Here is an 18,903-nt window from a genome sequence, read left to right as displayed (position 1 = left end):
CCACCACAGCTCAAGGAGGCCTGCCTGCCTCTGTAGGCTCCACCTCTGGGGGCAGGGCACAGACAAACAAAAACTCAGCAAGAACCTCCACAGACTTAAATGTCCCTGTCTGACTGACAGCTTTGAAGAGAGTAGTGGTTCCCCCAGCATGCAGCTGGAGATCTGAGAACGGACAGACTGCCTCCTAAAGTGGGTCCCTCACCCCTGAGCAGCCTAACTGGGAGGCACCCCCCCAGTAGGGACAGACTGACACCTCATTCAACCGGGTACCCCTCTGAGACAAAACTTTCAGAGGAACTATCAGACAGCTGAATTTGTGGTCTCACAAAAATCCGCTGTTCTGCAGCCACCGCTGCTGACACCCAGCCAAACAGGGTCTGGAGTGGACCTCTAGTAAACTCCAACAGACCTGCAGCTGAGGGGCCTGTCTGGTAGAAGGAAAACTAACAAACAGAAAGGACATCCACACCAAAAACCCATCTGTACATCACCATCATCAAAGACAAAAAGTAGATAAAACCACAAAGATGGGGAAAAAACAGAGCACAAAAACTGGAAACTCTAAAAAACAGAGCACCTCTCCTCCTCCAAAGGAACGCAGTTCCTCACCAGCAACGGAACAAAGCTGGATGGAGGATGACTTTGATGAGTTGAGAGAAGAAGGCTTCAGACGATCAAACTACTCTGAGCTACGAGAGGAAATTCAAAACAATAGCAAAGAAGTTAAAAACTTTGAAAAAAAATTAGAAGAATGGATAACTAGAATAACCAATGGAGAGAAGGGCTTAAAGGAGCTGATGGAGCTGAAAGCCAAGTTTCGAGAACTACGCGAAGATTGCAGAAGCCTCAGTAGCAGATGCGATCAACTGGAAGAAAGGGTATCGCTGATGGAAGATGAATGAAATGAAGAGAGAAGGGAAGTTTAGAGAAAAAAGAATAAAAAGAAATGAACAAAGCCTCCAAGAAATTTGGGACTATGTGAAAAGACCAAACCTACGTCTGATTGGTGTACCTGAAAATGATGGGGAGAATGGAACCAAGTTGGAAAACACTCTGCAAGACATTATCCAGGAGAACTTCCCCAATCTAGCAAGGCAGGCCAGCATTCAGATTCAGGAAATACAGAGAACGCCACAAAGATACTCCTCAAGAAGGGCAACTCCAAGACACATAATTGTCAGATTCACCAAAGTTGAAATGAAGGAAAAAATGTTAAGGGCAGCCAGAGAGAAAGGTCGGGTTACCCACAAAGGGAAGCCCATCAGACTAACAGCTGATCTGTCAGCAGAAACTCTACAAGCCAGAAGAGAGTGGGGGCCGATATTCACCATTCTTAAAGAAAAGAATTTTCAACCCAGAATTTCCTATCCCGCCAAACTAAGCTTCATAAGTGAAGGAGAAATAAAATACTTTACAGATAAGCAAACGCTGAGTGATTTTGTCACCACCAGGCCTGCCCTAAAAGAGCTCCTGAAGGAAGCACTAAACATGGAAAGGAACAACCGGCACCAGCCACTGCAAAAACATGCCAAACGGTAAAGACCATTGAGGCTAGGAAGAAACTATAGCAACTAACGAGCAAAATAACCAACTAACATCATAATGACAGGATCAGATTCACACATAACAATATTCACGTTAAATGTAAATGGGCTAAATGCTCCAACCAAAAGACACAGACTGGCAAACTGGATAAGGAGTCAGGACCCATCAGTGTGCTGTATTCAGGAAACCCATCTCACGTGCAGAGACACACATAGACTCAAAATAAAGGGATGGAGGAAGATCTATCAAGCAACTGGAAATCAAAAAAAGGCAGGGGTTGCAATCCTAGTCTCTGATAAAATAGACTTTAAACCAACAAAGATCAAAAGAGACAAAGAAGGCCATTACATAATGGTAAAGGGATCAATTCAACAAGAAGAGCTAACTATCCTAAATATATATGCACCCAACACAGGAGCACCCAGATTCATAAAGCAAGTCCTCAGTGACCTACAAAGGGACTTAAACTCCTACACAATAATAATGGGAGATTTTAACACCCCACTGTCAGCATTAGACAGATCAATGAGACAGAAAGTTAACAAGGATATTCAGGAATTGAACTCAGCTCTACATAAAGTGGACCTAATAGACATCTACAGAACTCTCCACCCCAAGTCAACAGAATATACATTTTTTTCAGCACCACACCACACCTATTCCAAAATTGACCACATAGTTGGAAGTAAAGCTCTCCTCAGCAAATGTAAAAGAACAGAAATTATAACAAACTGTCTCTCAGACCACAGTGCAATCAAACTAGAACTCAGGATTAAGAAACTCACTCAAAACCGCTTAACTACATGGAAACTGAACAACCTGCTCCTGAATGACTATTGGGTACATAATGAAATGAAGGCAGAAATAAAGATGTTCTTTGAAACCAACGAGAACAAAGACACAACATACCAGAATCTCTGGGACACGTTCAAAGCAGTGTGTAGAGGGAAATTTATAGCACTAAATGCCCACAAGAGAAAGCAGGAAAGATCCAAAATTGACACCCTAACATCACAATTAAAAGAACTAGAAAAGCAAGAGCAAACACATTCAAAAGCTAGCAGAAGGCTAGAAATAACTAAAATCAGAGCAGAACTGAAGGAAATAGAGACACAAAAAACCCTTCAAAAAATTAATGAATCCAGGAGCTGGTTTTTTGAAAAGATCAACAAAATTGATGGACCGCTAGCAAGACTAATAAAGAAGAAAAGAGAGAAGAATCAAATAGATGCAATAAAAAATGAAAAAGGGGATATCACCACCGATCCCACAGAAATACAATCTACCATCAGAGAATACTACAAACACCTCTATGCAAATAAACTAGAAAATCTAGAAGAAATGGATAAATTCCTCGACAAATACACCCTCCCAAGACTAAACCAGGAAGAAGTTGAATCTCTGAATAGACCAATAACAGGTTCTGAAATTGTGGCAATAATCAATAGCTTACCAACCAAAAAGAGTCCAGGACCTGATGGATTCACAGCTGAATTCTACCAGAGGTACAAGGAGGAACTGGTACCATTCCTTCTGAAACTATTCCAATCGATAGAAAAAGAGGGAATCCTCCCTAACACATTTTACGAAGCCAGCATCGTCCTGATACCAAAACCTGGCAGAGACTTAACCAAAAAAGAGAATTTCAGACCAATATCCTTGATGAACATTGATGCAAAAATCCTCAATAAAATACTGGCAAACCGAATCCAGCAGCACATCAAAAAGCTTATCCACCATGATCAAGTGGGCTTCATCCCTGGGATGCAAGGCTGGTTCAACATACGCAAATCAATAAATGTAATCCAGCATATAAACAGAACCAAAGACAAAAACCACATGATTATCTCAATAGATGCAGAAAAGGCCTTTGACAAAATTCAACAACCCTTCATGCTAAAAACTCTCAATAAATTAGGTATTGATGGGACATATCTCAAAATAATAAGAGCTATCTATGACAAACCCACAGCCAATATCTTACTGAATGGGCAAAAACTGGAAGGATTCCCTCTGAAAACTGGCACAAGACAGGGATGCCCTCTCTCACCACTCCTATTCAACATAGTGCTGGAAGTTCTGGCCAGAGCAATCAGGCAGGAGAAGGAAATAAAGGGTATTCAATTAGGAAAAGAGGAAGTCAAATTGTCCCTGTTTGCAGATGACATGATTGTATATCTAGAAAACCCCACAGTCTCAGCCCAAAATCTCCTTAAGCTGATTAGCAACTTCAGCAAAGTCTCAGGATACAAAATTAATGTACAAAAATCACAAGCATTCTGGTACACCAATCACAGACAAACAGAGAGCCAAATCATGAGTGAACTCCCATTCACAATTGCTTCAAAGAGAATAAAATACCTAGGAATCCAACTTACAAGGGATGTGAAGGACCTCTTCAAGGAGAACTACAAACCACTGCTCAATGAAATAAAAGAGGATACAAACAAATGGAAGAACATTCCATGCTCATGGGTTGGAAGAATCAATATCGTGAAAATGGCCATACTGCCCAAGGTAATTTATAGATTCAATGCCATCCCCATCAAGCTACCAATGACTTTCTTCACAGAATTGGAAAAAACTACTTTAAAGTTCATATGGAACCAAAAAAGAGCCCGCATCGCCAAGTCAATCCTAAGCCAAAAGAACAAAGCTGGAGGCATCACGCTACCTGACTTTAAACTATACTACAAGGCTACAGTAACCAAAACAGCATGGTACTGGTACCACAACAGAGACATAGATCAATGGAACAGAACAGAGCCCTCAGAAATGATGCCGCGTAGCTACAACTATCTGATCTTTGACAAACCTGACAAAAACAAGAAATGGGGAAAGGATTCCCTATTTAATAAATGGTGCTGGGAAAACTGGCTAGCCATATGTAGAAAGCTGCAACTGGATCCCTTCCTTACACCTTATACAAAAATTAATTCAAGATGGATTAAAGACTTATATGTTAGACCTAAAACCATTAAAATCCTACAAGAAAACCTAGGCAATACCATTCAGGACATAGGCGTGGGCAAGGACTTCATGTCTAAAACACCAAAAGCAATGGCAACAAAAGCCAAAATTGACAAATGGGATCTCATTAAACTAAAGAGCTTCTGCACAGCAAAAGAAACTATCATCAGAGTGAACAGGCAACCTACAGAATGGGAGAAAATTTTTGCAACCTACTCATCTGACAAAGGGCTAATATCCAGAATCTACAATGAACTCAAACAAATTTACAAGAAAAAAACAAACAACCCCATCAAAAAGTGGGCAGAGGACATGAACAGACACTTCTCAAAAGAAGACATTTATGCAGCCAAAAAACACATGAAGAAATGCTCATCATCACTGGCCATCAGAGAAATGCAAATCAAAACCACAGTGAGATACCATCTCACACCAGTTAGAATGGCCATCATTAAAAAATCAGGAAACAACAGGTGCTGGAGAGGATGTGGAGAAATAGGAACACTTTTACACTGTTGGTGGGACTGTAAACTAGTTCAACCATTGTGGAAGTCAGTGTGGAGATTCCTCAGGGATCTTGAACTAGAAATACCATTTGACCCAGCCATCCCATTACTGGGTATATACCCAAAGGACTATAAATCATGCTGCTATAAAGACACACGCACACGTATGTTTATTGCGGCACTATTCACAATAGCAAAGAGTTGGAACCAACCCAAATGTCCAACAACGATAGACTGGATTAAGAAAATGTGGCACATATACACCATGGAATACTATGCAGCCATAAAAAATGATGAGTTCGTGTCCTTTGTAGGGACATGGATGAAACTGGAAAACATCATTCTCAGTAAACTATCGCAAGGACAAAAAACCAAACACTGCATGTTCTCACTCATAGGTGGGAATTGAACAATGAGAACTCATGGACACAGGAAGGGGACCATCACGCTCCGGGGACTGTTGTGGGGTGGGGGGAGGGGGGAGGGACAGCATTAGGAGATACACCTAATGCTAAATGACGAGTTAATGGGTGCAGGAAATCAACATGGCACATGGATACGTATGTAACAAACCTGCACATTGTGCACATGTACCCTAAAACCCTAAAGTATAATAAAAAATAAAAAAAATAAAAAAAATAAATAAAGAAAAAAAAAAAAAGAAGGGAGAGTGAGTGGACAAATGCCCATTGACATCTTTAAAATAGTATTAAAGTTTTGTCCAGACATAATATTTTTTAAAGTTGCTGGCCAAGTCTGAACCTAAAGAATCTGGAAGAAGATATGTTGTTACATCATGCATGTTTATTGAATATATTTCTGGAATACTTAAGATTTCCAGCCTATGTCTGTTTTAAAAATAGTTAATCAGAACAATGTGCTTGTTAAAATTTGCTTCATAAGTGTAAAATAACACTTAATTGGAAGTTATGGTTTTATATTGTTCCTTGCAATAAGAATTTATCCTACTCAATTCTATTGAGTGCTTTCTGCATGCCAGCTGCTTTTATGTGTATTATTTCATTTAAGATTGATCTTTGGATAAAGAATTCACTCAATTTTGCAGAAGAGGAGACCGAAGCTCAGAACATCCAAATAATTTAACCAAAGCCACACAGTTAAATGCATTGCAGAATTAGAATGGAAACCCAAGATTCTTAGTCCTGTAATTGGAAAAAGTTTATATTTGTAGCTAAGAGCTCAAGCTCTAGAAACAGGTTGCCTGAATTTGAACCTCTTATTAATTGTATAATTTGGGAGAAGTTATTTGATCTCTGTGTGCCCCAGTTTTCTCAGTTGTAAAATGAGGCAGAGGCTAGCGGTGGTAATGATAAAACTTGTCACAGATTGGGTTCTCTAGGAGCTGATTCTGAGGTGGTCTAGTGCACATGATGTTGGTTAGGGACTGCCCTTGGAAACAATACCCGTGGAAGGCAGGGAGGAAGCAAGATTGGAGAAAGGGAGAAGTCAAAAACAAAGCAGACACCAGATGGCCCTGGCCACTCTTCTGAGGAGCTCTGAGACTAAAATGGCCCATCAGAGTTGTTCTGTACTGGCCCAGAGAGCCAGGCCTTTATAACCCTTTCTGTATCTGTCATTGGATTTGGGCCACCCTGAGACAGGCATATCCTTGGGCATTGGCCCTCTGTAACCAAAGCAATCCCTAAAGGAATTTCTGCTGACAGCACTCCACCAGAGGCAGTAAGTCCTTCCTTTGAAGGCGGTCGTGTCTTTCGCAGTACTTACTTCATAGGAGTTTTTAGGACTAAATGAGATAATACATAGAAAAGTTTCTTGGTGAGCTCTCAGTAAGTTGTTATTACTAGACCATATACATGTTAACTCTAAGATTCATGCAGTGTAAAAGGCATAAATTTTAAAAATGGGAAATAAGTTGATCAGACTAGATAAAACTCAGCCAGCTTAAAAAAATTAGGAATGCTTAGTCAAACTTGTTTTTTTTTTTTTTTTAACATATAGAGAATGTTAAAGATACATAAAGGAAATTAGTATAATCACCTCTCATGTGCTTCTCATCTAGTTTCCCCTTGACATATTTTTGGGTAGGGAGTAAACTGGGGGATTTTAGAACCAATCCCAGATATAGTGTTTTACCTGTAAAGACTATGGTGTACATTCTCTTTCATTTCAAAATATTTTTATATAACCCCTATGTTATTATTACACCTAACAGAATTAACAATAGTTTCTTAATATCTATTAAGTACTAGTTCACACTGAAGTTCCCCATTTATCTCACACAGACTTATTTTTAGGAGTTTTGTTTAAATCAGAATACAAAAAAAGGTCCACATAATTTTATGTATGTCTCTTAAATCTCTTTATTCTGTAACATCCCAAACTCTCTCCCCTTTTATTTAGGCCAGTTATTTGCTAGAAAACTAGATTGTTTTCTCTGGAGAATGTCCCATATTCTGAACTTGACTACTTCCTTGTTGTGTCATGTCACTTAAAGAAAATATTCTTCAAAAACCCATATGTCCTATAAACCTGTGGTTATATCTAAGCTTGATTGAATCCTGATTCAACTTGAAACAAGAAATACACTGAGGTGGTGCAATGCACTTAACCAAATTTCAATCGATAAAACACTTTTGATTAGTCATCTTTGTCATTTCTCGAGTTTCATTTTCATTTAATTATTACTTTAATATAAAGCTTCTGTGAGATACTCATTCATATCTAAGTTCAAGCTTTTGGCCTTCTTCCATAATGTTACATTACTGTATAAAGTTACATAAGTTGTATATAAATTCTAGAAATTAAAATTCAACCAAGTTGCATTTGCCAATGACACTTGGCAGAACAATGATAATGATATAATGAAGCATATGTTTTTTGTCGGCGTGTGACTTCACAAGGCTGTAGTTTGTTGACTGTGAAGTATATTTAGGTTTGTGAATTATTTATCATCTCATCTGCTGCTTACACAGGCTCTTTTGTAGTCTTTTTATAAATTTGAATATAAACCTAGAGGTTTCCCCCTTTGAGCTATTTACTTTATCTTAAAAATTGAAAGAATGAGTAAATAATATATTGACAGTCTAGGCTAGGGAGCAAAAGAAACTTCTGGAAATTATATTCACCATATGTATATTTCCAAAAGACAGCAGAAGAAGAAACAGTGTGTGAATATGAACATATTTCATATACCACACATTCTAGTACAGTTTTATGTTCGAATACAAATAACTTATATGAATCTGTCTATGAGTTTTATCTCAAGTGGTAGATATGTTTTTTAAGTGTTACTACAGTTTATAGAACCCAAGGGTCCAAACAGTGGGTGTTCTTTGCTTTTCTATAATTCATTTTAACTTAATTCTTTAACATTTTTTTCATCAAATGGAAAAAAATTCAATCTGGACACTTCAAGGTGACTCAGTCCCTTATGACAAAACATCTCTTTAAGGTAGAAATGTTCTTCAATCCAGTTTAAGAACCCTTCTTCTCACAATAGCATCTGTGCAGAGAAACCTTGCATAGGATGAGGGCACTGGTATGTGGTGAAGTGCATTGGTATGTTTGCCTAGTATGCTCTATAGCAGGGGTCCCCAACCCCCCAGGTCATGGACCTACCAGTCCATGGCTTGTTAGGAACCAGGCCACACAGGAGGAGGTGAGTAGCAGGAGAGCGAGCAAGCATTACCGCCTGAGCTCTGCCTCCTGTCAGATCAGCAGCGGCATTAGATTCTTATAGGAGCACAAACCCTATTGTGAACTGCATACACGAGGGATCTAGGTTGCATGCTCCTTATGAGAATCGAATGCCTGATGATCTGAGATGGAACAGTTTCATTTCAGAACCATCCCCCCCACCACCCCGGTCCATGGAAAAATTGTCTTCCACAAAACTGGTCCCTGGTGCCAAAAAGGTTGAGGACTACTCCTCTATAGCAAGGGAATGGTGCCCTACATTCTGCTCCCCTACACTTAAGCTGCTAACTCTGTAACTGAAAATCAAAGGCATTCATAATTAAGTGTTTCTGCAAAAACAGCAGAAGTGTGGCTTGACCTTACTTCTACTTCCAAATATTTTATGAGTGCATCTGATTGGCTGGTTCTAAATCACATCCAAACCTAGCTGCAAAAGATGAAATACAAATTTTAGATTTCCAGGCTTTAGTCTGTGTAGGAGCACTAGGAGGAGGGTGGAATAGAGGTTGAACACCAGTCCATCCTATCCATTGCAGTCACAGCACAGAGATTGGCTGTGGGGAGTGTGGGGGTAGGAGGCCTTCACACCTTCACTTCTTGACCTGGGTTTATTTGATGGTGGTGGTCTCTGCTCATGTGGTATCTCAACAGAGATAGTATATGAGGTTTTATCAGTTACTTTTTAGCTTTACCCTATCTCCCTTGTACAGGGAGTCTTCAGAAAAACAGCTCCCTCCTCTCTCTATTCTCTACAGAAGTGTATATCCAACGCTGTTACGGGTTGAATTGTGTACCCCTCAGATACATACACTGAAATCCTAACCCCCAGTTCCTTAGGATGTGACCTTATTTGACATGGGGTCACTGCAGATATAGTTAGTTAAAATGAAGTTATACTGTAGTAGGGTGGGCCCCTAATCCAATATGACTAGTGTTCTTATGAAAAGGGGCAGTTGGATACACACACACATAGAGGAAGAACACCATGTGAAGGTGAAGATGGGCATCTACAAGCCGAGAAAACAGGCCCAGAACAGACCCTTTCCTCCTGGCCCTCTGAAGGAACCAGCCCTGCCAACACCTTGGTTTCAGACTTTAAGGCTCTAAAACTGAGATAATATGTTTCTGTTGTGTAGGCCATCCAGTGTGTAGCACTTTGTACCACATTGCCCTAGCAAACTAATACGAACCCCTTCTTGATGCATGCTTTTTCACTCAGCTGAGCAATGTCAAGGGGCAGTAAGCCAGTAATTCTTCCTTGGTTAACTTCTGTATTTCTTCATTCAGGGTCATGAAACTTAGCTGGGTTTTCTTTGTACCCCTTGAAAATAATGGGCAAATTAAGAAGGATGTGCTATGCTCTGAATGTGTTTCTCCAAAATTTAAATGTTGAAACCTTAACTCCCAAGGCGATGATATTAGGAGGTAGGGTCTTTGGGAGGTGATTAGGTCATGGGGATAGAGCTGTGCTGAACAGGATTAGTGCTCTTACTTAAAAGGCCCCAGAGAGATTTGCCTTGATCTTGGACTTCCCAGCCTCCAAAACTGTTGCTTATAAACTACCTACTTTGTTATAGCAGCCAAAACAAAGACGGTGTGTCTTCTTGCCCTGGTGGCATGGGTAAGCCTCCAGCTGAAGTAATCTCCAGATAAGAAATGAATCCCAATCACCTATTTTCACCATCGCCCCCAAATCTCACTCAATATTTTCTTGGGGACTTTCTATTTTTCCCAAGAATAGTCAACATGGAAGGAGGAGTATTGTTCTCTATAATGACTTTCTATTATGTCAACTTAAATATTGTGGAACTAAGTTTCCTGGAATTTCCTTCTCTACATCATTTTGGTCATGGGACAATACTCCTCCCATTGAGGTATGGGTCTTGTTCTCTTGAGTCTGGATGTCCCTACGACAGAGTGATGCAACATACCCTGAGGCTAGGTCTTTAGGAGAAACAGCTTCCACCTGGTCTTTCTGGGGACATTTGTTCTTGGAACCCAATCTGTGAGACATCCCCAGCACAGGAAGAGACTGCCTGTCAGCATTCCAGCCAACAGCCAGCATCACGCATCACATGTGAAAGAGGAAGTGACTCCAATGTGACTCCAGCTGCAGAGTATCTAACCACACAGCATGAGAGATGCCAAACTAAGCCAAGCCAACCCCTAGAATAGTGAGAGATGATAACATAATTATTGGTTTTAAGCAACTAAATGTTGGTGTGATTTGTTTGTGCCTAATAGATAATTGGATTAGTCTCTTACTTGTGCCTATTTCCAGCTCTGATTTCCCAAAATCTTTCCTATTCTTTTCTCAACCTAATTCAACAATGGAACCTCCAGTAGTAGAGAGAAAAACCAGTCATTCAAGTTTGCATATTATTCGTAGCCGTTTTAAAATGTTTATTTCAAGCTGTGAACCTGTGTTTTGATGGGGAAAGTGAGAAAAGAACTTGGTGTTCAGTGTTTCGGGTTATTGCCACCTATCACTCTTTTACAGACAACAGGACAAGATATGTACTTTAAAAGACAATACTTCCACCAAGAGATTAGTAGATAAAATATGCTATATATGTACAGTGGAGTAGTCAGTCATTAAAAGGAATAAGTCCTGACTCATGTTGCAATATAGATGAACCTTGAAAACGTTATGCTAAATGAAATAAGCCAGACACAAAAAGACAAATATTGTATGATTCCACTTACGTGTGGTACCTAGAATGGGCAAATTCATAGAATAGAAAGTAAAATAGAGGTTACCAGGGGCTAGAAGGAAGAGGAAACAGGAAATTACTATTTACAGAGTATTTTGGAATGAAAAAAAATTTTTGGAAATAGTGTTGATGGTTATATAACACAGTACAGTGGTAAATGTACTTAAAGCCACTGAATTGTTCACTTAAAAATGGTTAAAATGGTACATTTTATATTATTTATGTGTATGTGTGTGTGTATCCACAGTTCATCTTTAAAAGACTGTAAATGCTTGGCTCTTTTTAATGCATCTGACAAATTTCTTTGACAAATACTTGCTGAATTGCTACCAGGTACCAGGCACTGTGGTAGGCAGTGAAAAAATAAACATGATTAAGACACAGATAGTGCCTTCCCTGTAGTCAAAATCCCACTTACTCCTAAAGGCCTAGTGTAGATGCAGCCACCTCTTCATTAATTTCTTTCAACAAGGATTTTTAGTAACTGTGAAGGATATAAGAGTAAGTAAGTCATGGTTCTTACCCTCCAAGAATCTAGTACCTACTTAGGAAGATAGAACATGTGCAGTAAAAGATAAGACAGCTTACCTTGTACTATTTTTTTGTGACAAATATTATTTAATTGATAGCAGATCCTTGGAGAGTTGACAGAAAAACAGTCACTCTGTGGTAGATTGATGGGTGGGAGAAGGTGGGACTTTGAGTATCTAAAGGAGACCATACCTTGTTCAGTGAGCAAGACAGCAGCATGAGCATGTTTGGAGGACAATGGGTAGCTGTGTGAATGGTTTTTATAGATAGTAGATTCATATGAAATGTAGTATATACCTTTATCTTAAGATAGTATCTTGGATAGTATCTAAAGGAGGATACAAACCATAAGAAATGTACACATTTCCATCAGAAGGCTCATTTTTATTTTGTTTTTCTTTACCTGTTCTGTAAATCATAGTGTTGCTTTATATTCTTATTTGGATGATACTTTATATTTTATTTCTTTTCCATTAAGGACATTATTAACATTTTTAATTTTTTTTAATCTCTATCCTTTCAGGAACACAAAGTCAAGCCACCCAATTTGACCACTAAAAAAGTGTTTAGGGCATCTCTGACTCAAGCCACTTCCAGAAAGCCCGCCTGTGCTAAAAGTCTTCTACCATGTTCAGTAGCAGTGGACCACAAGGTGGAGCTTTCAGTCAGCCAGCCAACATCAGGCATTTTCTCAGCTTTGCATCTCCAGCCAGAGTCTGTTCAGGGTAGAAAGAAATCCCTGTCTATCAGGGCTCCACAAGTACATTCGGAAGTATTAATGCCCAACAGAGGAAATACTCAAGTTCAGCCCACAAATCTTAGCTCCCAAAGCAACATCACCCCTAAGTTTGTACCAGTTTTCAAAAATAGATTGTTACAGATGAACAAAAATACCTCAGTACTTGGCAGCCCAAAAAGAAAACAGCATGTTGTGACACAGTCTAAATTGTTTTCACTCAAAACTAGTATGATCCAGCATGACAAACTGAATTTAGGTCCAGCTATAAAAAACCAATATAATAGTAACATTCAGATGCAGGCTGCTAACAATTTAAATCAGGAGAATTCCAGACCTCTGCAAGAAAAAAATACAGAGCCTTCCGAAAATATGACAAAATTTCCCTCTTCTAAAGGAAAATCGACTGTGAGTTTAAACAAAAATAAGCAACTATCTAATAGTGCAGTATTTGTGGTGTCAAATAACAATTTAGGGGTGGTAAAAAGTGCTGTTGACTTCCAAATGAAAGGAAAAGAAAATTTAATAGGCAAATGTATAACACAAATTTTAGGGAAAAGCCATGGGTCACTAAAACTGAAAAGACAGCCACACATTTTTGAATCAGATGGAGAAACCGAAGTTCCCCGACTGCTACAGCAGCAATCAAAAAATCAAGCTAAAGAAGTTGGTACAAGTGACCACAGGTTGATAGTAAGCAAAACAGCCCACAGGTCTAAAAGAAAATTATGTCCAGAGTCTTCCAAAACTTCAAAGAAGCATCATTCCAATACTCTGCACTATGGCCAATCCAGTTCTTCTGAGAAGCAGGTAAAAAAAAAAAAATTAATCTGGCACTACTTATCATATGCTAGACCTTTAAAACCCCTAAATAAGGATTTAAATGATTTCCCCAAGATCATTTAGAACCATGCTAATTAATAAACAGAATATCTACCCTAGAGCAACTGTAAGTATATGCAGTTAATTTGTAACAAAATGTGATTCTTCAATCTAATACAGATACTTGACTCAGAGAAATCAAAACCTAAGAAATCTCTCATCATTCCTAATGCTTAGAACATGGACCTGAAAGAAGGAAATGTCTACCAGGTAACTGAAGTGATAGCTTTTGATTTGTTTTTACATTATCTGAATTGGGATTGCCAAGTTTAGGGGTCCCCAACCTCTTGGTAAAAAGCAGCTACTTTTAAATTCTTTGAAACCGTAAAATCAGCAAGGAAATAGGACATGGTGGGAACAGTTCACTCCTTGAATAAGGACCATACACAGCAGCTGTTTTGTAATGACTCCAAAGAGGGATGGGTGCAAATGGTCCACTGTGGGCTCCCCCTCACTCTGTTCTGGGGATCCTTGCAGACTAGGAAGAGCTCACACAGCAGCAGCAGACTATCTAAAAATAGAAGATTTGAACAGCTACTACAATATCCACTTTTTGGGATACCTACCCAAGATAATAAACCTTAAGTGATGTTTCAAAGGTTAATCATTTAGTTAAAATTCACTCCAAAAGTGCTACAGTGCTGGCTATGTTTAAACTTGATACTCAGTTAATAATGCCAAGTTCATGGCACTGAATTTACAACATGATACATCTGGAAATTACATTTTATTTTGTTCTGCCATCTGTTCTATTCTAAGAACAAACACATTACTAAAATACCCACAAGTTATTTTTTTACATAGAACTATTGGAATACTTTCAATTCAGATTCTTTAAGAACCAACTAGAAAACATTTTCTTTTCCAACTGCTATTTCTTCCTATAACTAAGAATTTTCAGCCTGATTTTAATTAACCAAAAAGTATTTGAGTCTATTCCTATATACGTTATGATGTTGTATTTTATGTACTTTTTGACATCTTAACATTTTAATGCACTCAGTAGGTGACTGAGGGAAAAATGCATGTGCCTTTAAGATGTTGCTTGCATTTTTAGAAATAAATGAAATCTATTCTAGGTTTCATATTGTTTTAGAAATACAGCACTTGCCCACTTTGAACTACTTAAGTCCTGACACAATTTTTAAAATTAAAAAGTCATCCAGGAGTGGGGGCTTACACCTGTAATTCCTACACTTTGGGAGGCTGAGGCAGGCGGATTGCTTGAGCTCAAGAATTCCAGACCAGCCTGGGCAACATGGGTGAGACCCTGTCTCCACAAAAAATATTTAAAAATTAGGGCCAGGCACGATGGCTCACGCCTGTAATTCCAGCATTTTGGGAGGCTGAGGCAGGTGGATCACCTGAGATCAGGAGTTTGATACCAGCTTGGGCAACATGGCAAAACCCCTTCTCTACTAAAAGTACAAAAAATTAGCCGGACGTGCTACTCGGGAGGCTGAGGCAGAAGAATCACTTGAACCTGGGAAGTGGAAGGTTGCAGTGAGCCGAGATCACGCCATTGCACTCCAGCCTGGGTGACAGTGAGACTCCATCCCCTGCCAGAAATATTAGCTGGGCATGGTGGTGCATGCCTATAGTCCCAGCTACTTTGGGGGCTGAGGTGGGAGGATTGCTTGAGCCTGGGAGGTGGAGGTTGCAGTGAACTGTGTTTGCCACTGCACTCCAGCCTGAAAGACAAAGTGAGACCCTGTCTCAAAGTCAATAAATGTTAAATTTTAAAAATAATTTCATCAAGTAGAAAGAATAACATGAGAAAATTTTTAATATTTAATTTGTATAAATTTGTGGGGTACAAGTGCAACTTTGTTACATGCATGTATTGTAGTGGTAAAGTCAGGGCTTTTAGTGTATTCATCATTGGAATAATGTACATTGTACCTGATTAAGTAATTTCTCATCATTCACCCCCCTCCCACCCCCTACTCTTCTGTCTATCATTCTGCACTGTATGTCCACGTGTATACATTTTTTAGTTCCTAATAACAGGAATCATTATAGAAAATAATTTCCCCTAAATATAAAATTAATACATACTCCTGTACTTGAGTAGTACAGAGCAGTTTCAAGAAAAAAGTAAAAAACCATCTGTAATTTCTCTTTGCAGAGATGACCATTCTGAATATAGGATGAACACTCTTCCAGATGTCTCTCACACTCCTGTGACCATGAAATCAGCTCTGTTTACTGCTGTGGAACCTCCTTTTTCACTCGACAGTTTCTTTTTATTGTTTATGTAGCATTTTGTTGTATGTGGGTTTCTGTATTTAACTAGTCCCCTATTGATAGACACTTCAGTTCTTCCCAACTTTTCACTATTACAACGTCATGTAAATAGTCTCCTGCAGATCTTTGCAAAATATCCAGTGATCTTATACAGTCGTTTTGATAGTTGAAAATATCTTTATTTTGCCCTTATTGAAATTTTCAAACCACATAAAGCACAGATAAGAGTATGAAGAATCTCTAAGTACCTATCACCCAGATCTACCTGTTATTAATATTTTGTCACTGTTTCATCTGTTCCTCACAGACATGCTTTTTTTTGCTATAATCTTTTAAAGCAAATTCAAGACATCATATAATTTTACCCATAAACGCCAAAGTGTATATATTTCTAACATAAGATATAGTATATTTTTTAAGAAAAAAAGAATGTGTATATATATTATATTTTGGGGATCTCTACTATATCTCTGCAGGCTCACTAAATTTCTCTTTTGCTTTTATATGCAAACTAACAGGAGGCCCTGAATAAATGTAAAACGTATTTCTCAACAAAACTGGAGCCTTTATTGGGGTGGAGATTTCTGTGTCCAAGCATCTTCTGTGTGCCAGGCAGTGGGGAAAACACTGTGTCTGCTGCAGAAATGGATGAGAGAGCCATGGCCTGAGCCCCTGAGTGCTGGTGGTCTAGTCTCAAGCAAATTCATTCTGGGTTCCCAGCACAGACTTAGGGATATATATGTATTGAAGCATATGTCCAGAATGACCTTCTAGTCCATATTACAAATAAATTATCTAACATTTGAAAAAAAGAGAAACAGAAGTGGAGCTTCTCAGACAGTGAATATTATTCTGGCTTTCAAACATTTTATATGTTTGATATACAAAATATTATATAATTGTTGTAAGATATTTAAAAGAAACCAAAATCTTCATTGGCTGTTCCACTGAAACAATAATTACATAAAAATAACCACTAGAGATCCAAGTATAAGTTGAACTCTGATTTTGTAAATGTGATTTATTGTCTCCACCACTTCACTAAACCATTGCAATTAAAAGCAAAAGTAAACACAAACTCTCCTTCAAACATTAAATGTAACTCCTGCTCCTGAAATTGTGTTTAGTTAATTAATTTGCTATATACCTTTGTTGTAAGCATTTCTGTTTTCCAGAATTATCTCTATTTCCCAATTATTTTACCATTTTCATAAGGATAAGCATTTTGTCTGAAGCCCATTTTGAGTGTGCTTTTCTCATTCCAAAGTTTGTATTATAGATATCTAGTAGACTGTTATAAAGAGTGGTATGTCATTTTGTTTATGAGGCTATGGTGAAAATAACGTTAGTAAATATGCATTTTTGATGAGCACAGTCATCCACAGCATATAATCATTCCTAAAACCAGCCTTCCTCACTGTTCCATACATTCCCAGGCCACCTTCCTGCTACTGCCCAGTCACTATGCCTCAGGTAATGGACACTTACTTTATTATTACACTGAGCAAAATAATGAAAACCATACATCCACTGTTGAAGTGGCATTAACATCTTCCAGTTCTTTATATAAATAATCTTTTTTTAATTTTTTTTTTTTTTTTTTTTTTTTTTTTTGAGACGGAGTCTTGCTCTGTCGCCCAGGCTGGAGTGCAGTGGTGCAATCTCGGCTCACTGCAAGCTCCGCCTCCCGGGTTCATGCCATTCTCCTGCGTCAGCCTCTCCGAGTAGCTAGGACTACAGGCGCCTGCCACCACGCCCGGCTAATTTTTTGTATTTTTAGTAGAGACGGGGTTTCACCGTGGTCTCGATTTCCTGACCTCGTGATCCGCCCGCCTCGGCCTCCCAAAGTGCTGGAATTACAAGCGTAAGCCACCGCGCCCGACCTATATAAATAACCTTGATAGCCCCTCCTATACTCCATTAGTGTCTAAAATGTAGACTATATAGTATAGTACTTGAGTTAGATCAATGTTAACTTACATGGCAAAACCTGCCATGTTAATACTAGTGTATTTTTTTTGTATAAAGTAGGTTTTATTTTTATCTTACAATATTTATCCTAATGAAAGTTATAAAAATATATGCATATATGTATATGTGAGATTTAATATAGATAGGTATATAGACTGTTGATTTCATATTTCATGTTCCAAGAAGAGGTTCTAGATCAAATTTCTGTGTTCAGAATCACCAGATAAATCAATTAAGATTTTGGTTAATTTTAAACATTGCAATTTTTGAAAGCCAAGATAATTCCAAATCTAATTAGGGAAAGCTACATTTTACTTCTTTGTGTAAGTTATTGGTGATTTATATGCAGTATGGACCACCCTCCCCCCAGAAATTATTCTTATATTCCAATTATGCATTAGTTTTAGAACCATTTTAATTTTAAAACCATAAGCAAATAATTTTATGTTTGCCTATGTCCAGGAGCTAAAGAAATCAGCGATTACTTTAAAAAATCTATGGCAATGTCAAAATAAATGCCAAGAATCATATTTCTAGGAATGCAAAAGTGCTTCTCATATATATTAGGTTTCACAGTATTGGTTGCTTACTATATTTGTTTTTATTTTTATTATATATCATAATTACACGTCTTTATTTGCATTTGTTGCTTACTGTAGTAAAAAGGTAAAAAAAAAATGGACTTGTTAATGATTAGCTTTTATTTCACTAGCCAGTTGACCAATTTTGCTCTGTTTTCAAATTCCATATGATGGGGTATTATGCTGAAACTGCTAATATATTGGGTATTTATTGATACTTAGGAATAGTCAGTATTTATAAATATTTAAGAATGTCATGGTCCTTATGTTTTGATGTTTAAAATGTTCACGTTGTTGTATGCTACATAGTGTCTTACTCAAAATTGAAAATAATAAAGGCATTTCTAATAGATGTAGTTTTCATATGTCAGAGTGACTGTAAAGGAATGGAAAGGCTTAGATAAATTACAAATTTCTTTCCCTCTGTGGTTCCATTTCTTCACATGCATTTGCTGCTGGACCCGTGTAAACTACCTTAGGTCGTTAGCGCTTCATAGAACTTCTATTCTCAAAAGTCCTTCATTCTTTCATTTGACACGTAT

General features: G+C 38.2%; 1 protein-coding gene across 1 annotated transcript in view; it reads left to right on the top strand.

Annotated features, from left to right (window-relative positions):
* C1H18orf63 (chromosome 1 C18orf63 homolog) overlaps positions 1 to 16,913 on the top strand; it is a 48,349-nt gene extending 31,436 nt beyond the window's left edge. Inside the window, exons 12-14 of the mRNA XM_055296470.2 lie at positions 12,468 to 13,490; positions 13,683 to 13,772; positions 15,691 to 16,913. Of these exons, the coding sequence (XP_055152445.1) occupies positions 12,468 to 13,490; positions 13,683 to 13,739 (1,080 nt within the window). The 3' untranslated portion in view covers positions 13,740 to 13,772; positions 15,691 to 16,913. The remainder of the gene's footprint in view (positions 1 to 12,467; positions 13,491 to 13,682; positions 13,773 to 15,690) is intronic.
* The last annotated feature ends 1,990 nt before the right edge of the window (positions 16,914 to 18,903 follow it).

This window comes from Symphalangus syndactylus, chromosome 1 (genome assembly GCF_028878055.3).
Source record: "Symphalangus syndactylus isolate Jambi chromosome 1, NHGRI_mSymSyn1-v2.1_pri, whole genome shotgun sequence".
NCBI lineage: Eukaryota > Metazoa > Chordata > Mammalia > Primates > Hylobatidae > Symphalangus > Symphalangus syndactylus.
Note: the sequence above shows the minus strand (reverse complement) of the source record. Positions and strands in the feature narration are given on the sequence as shown.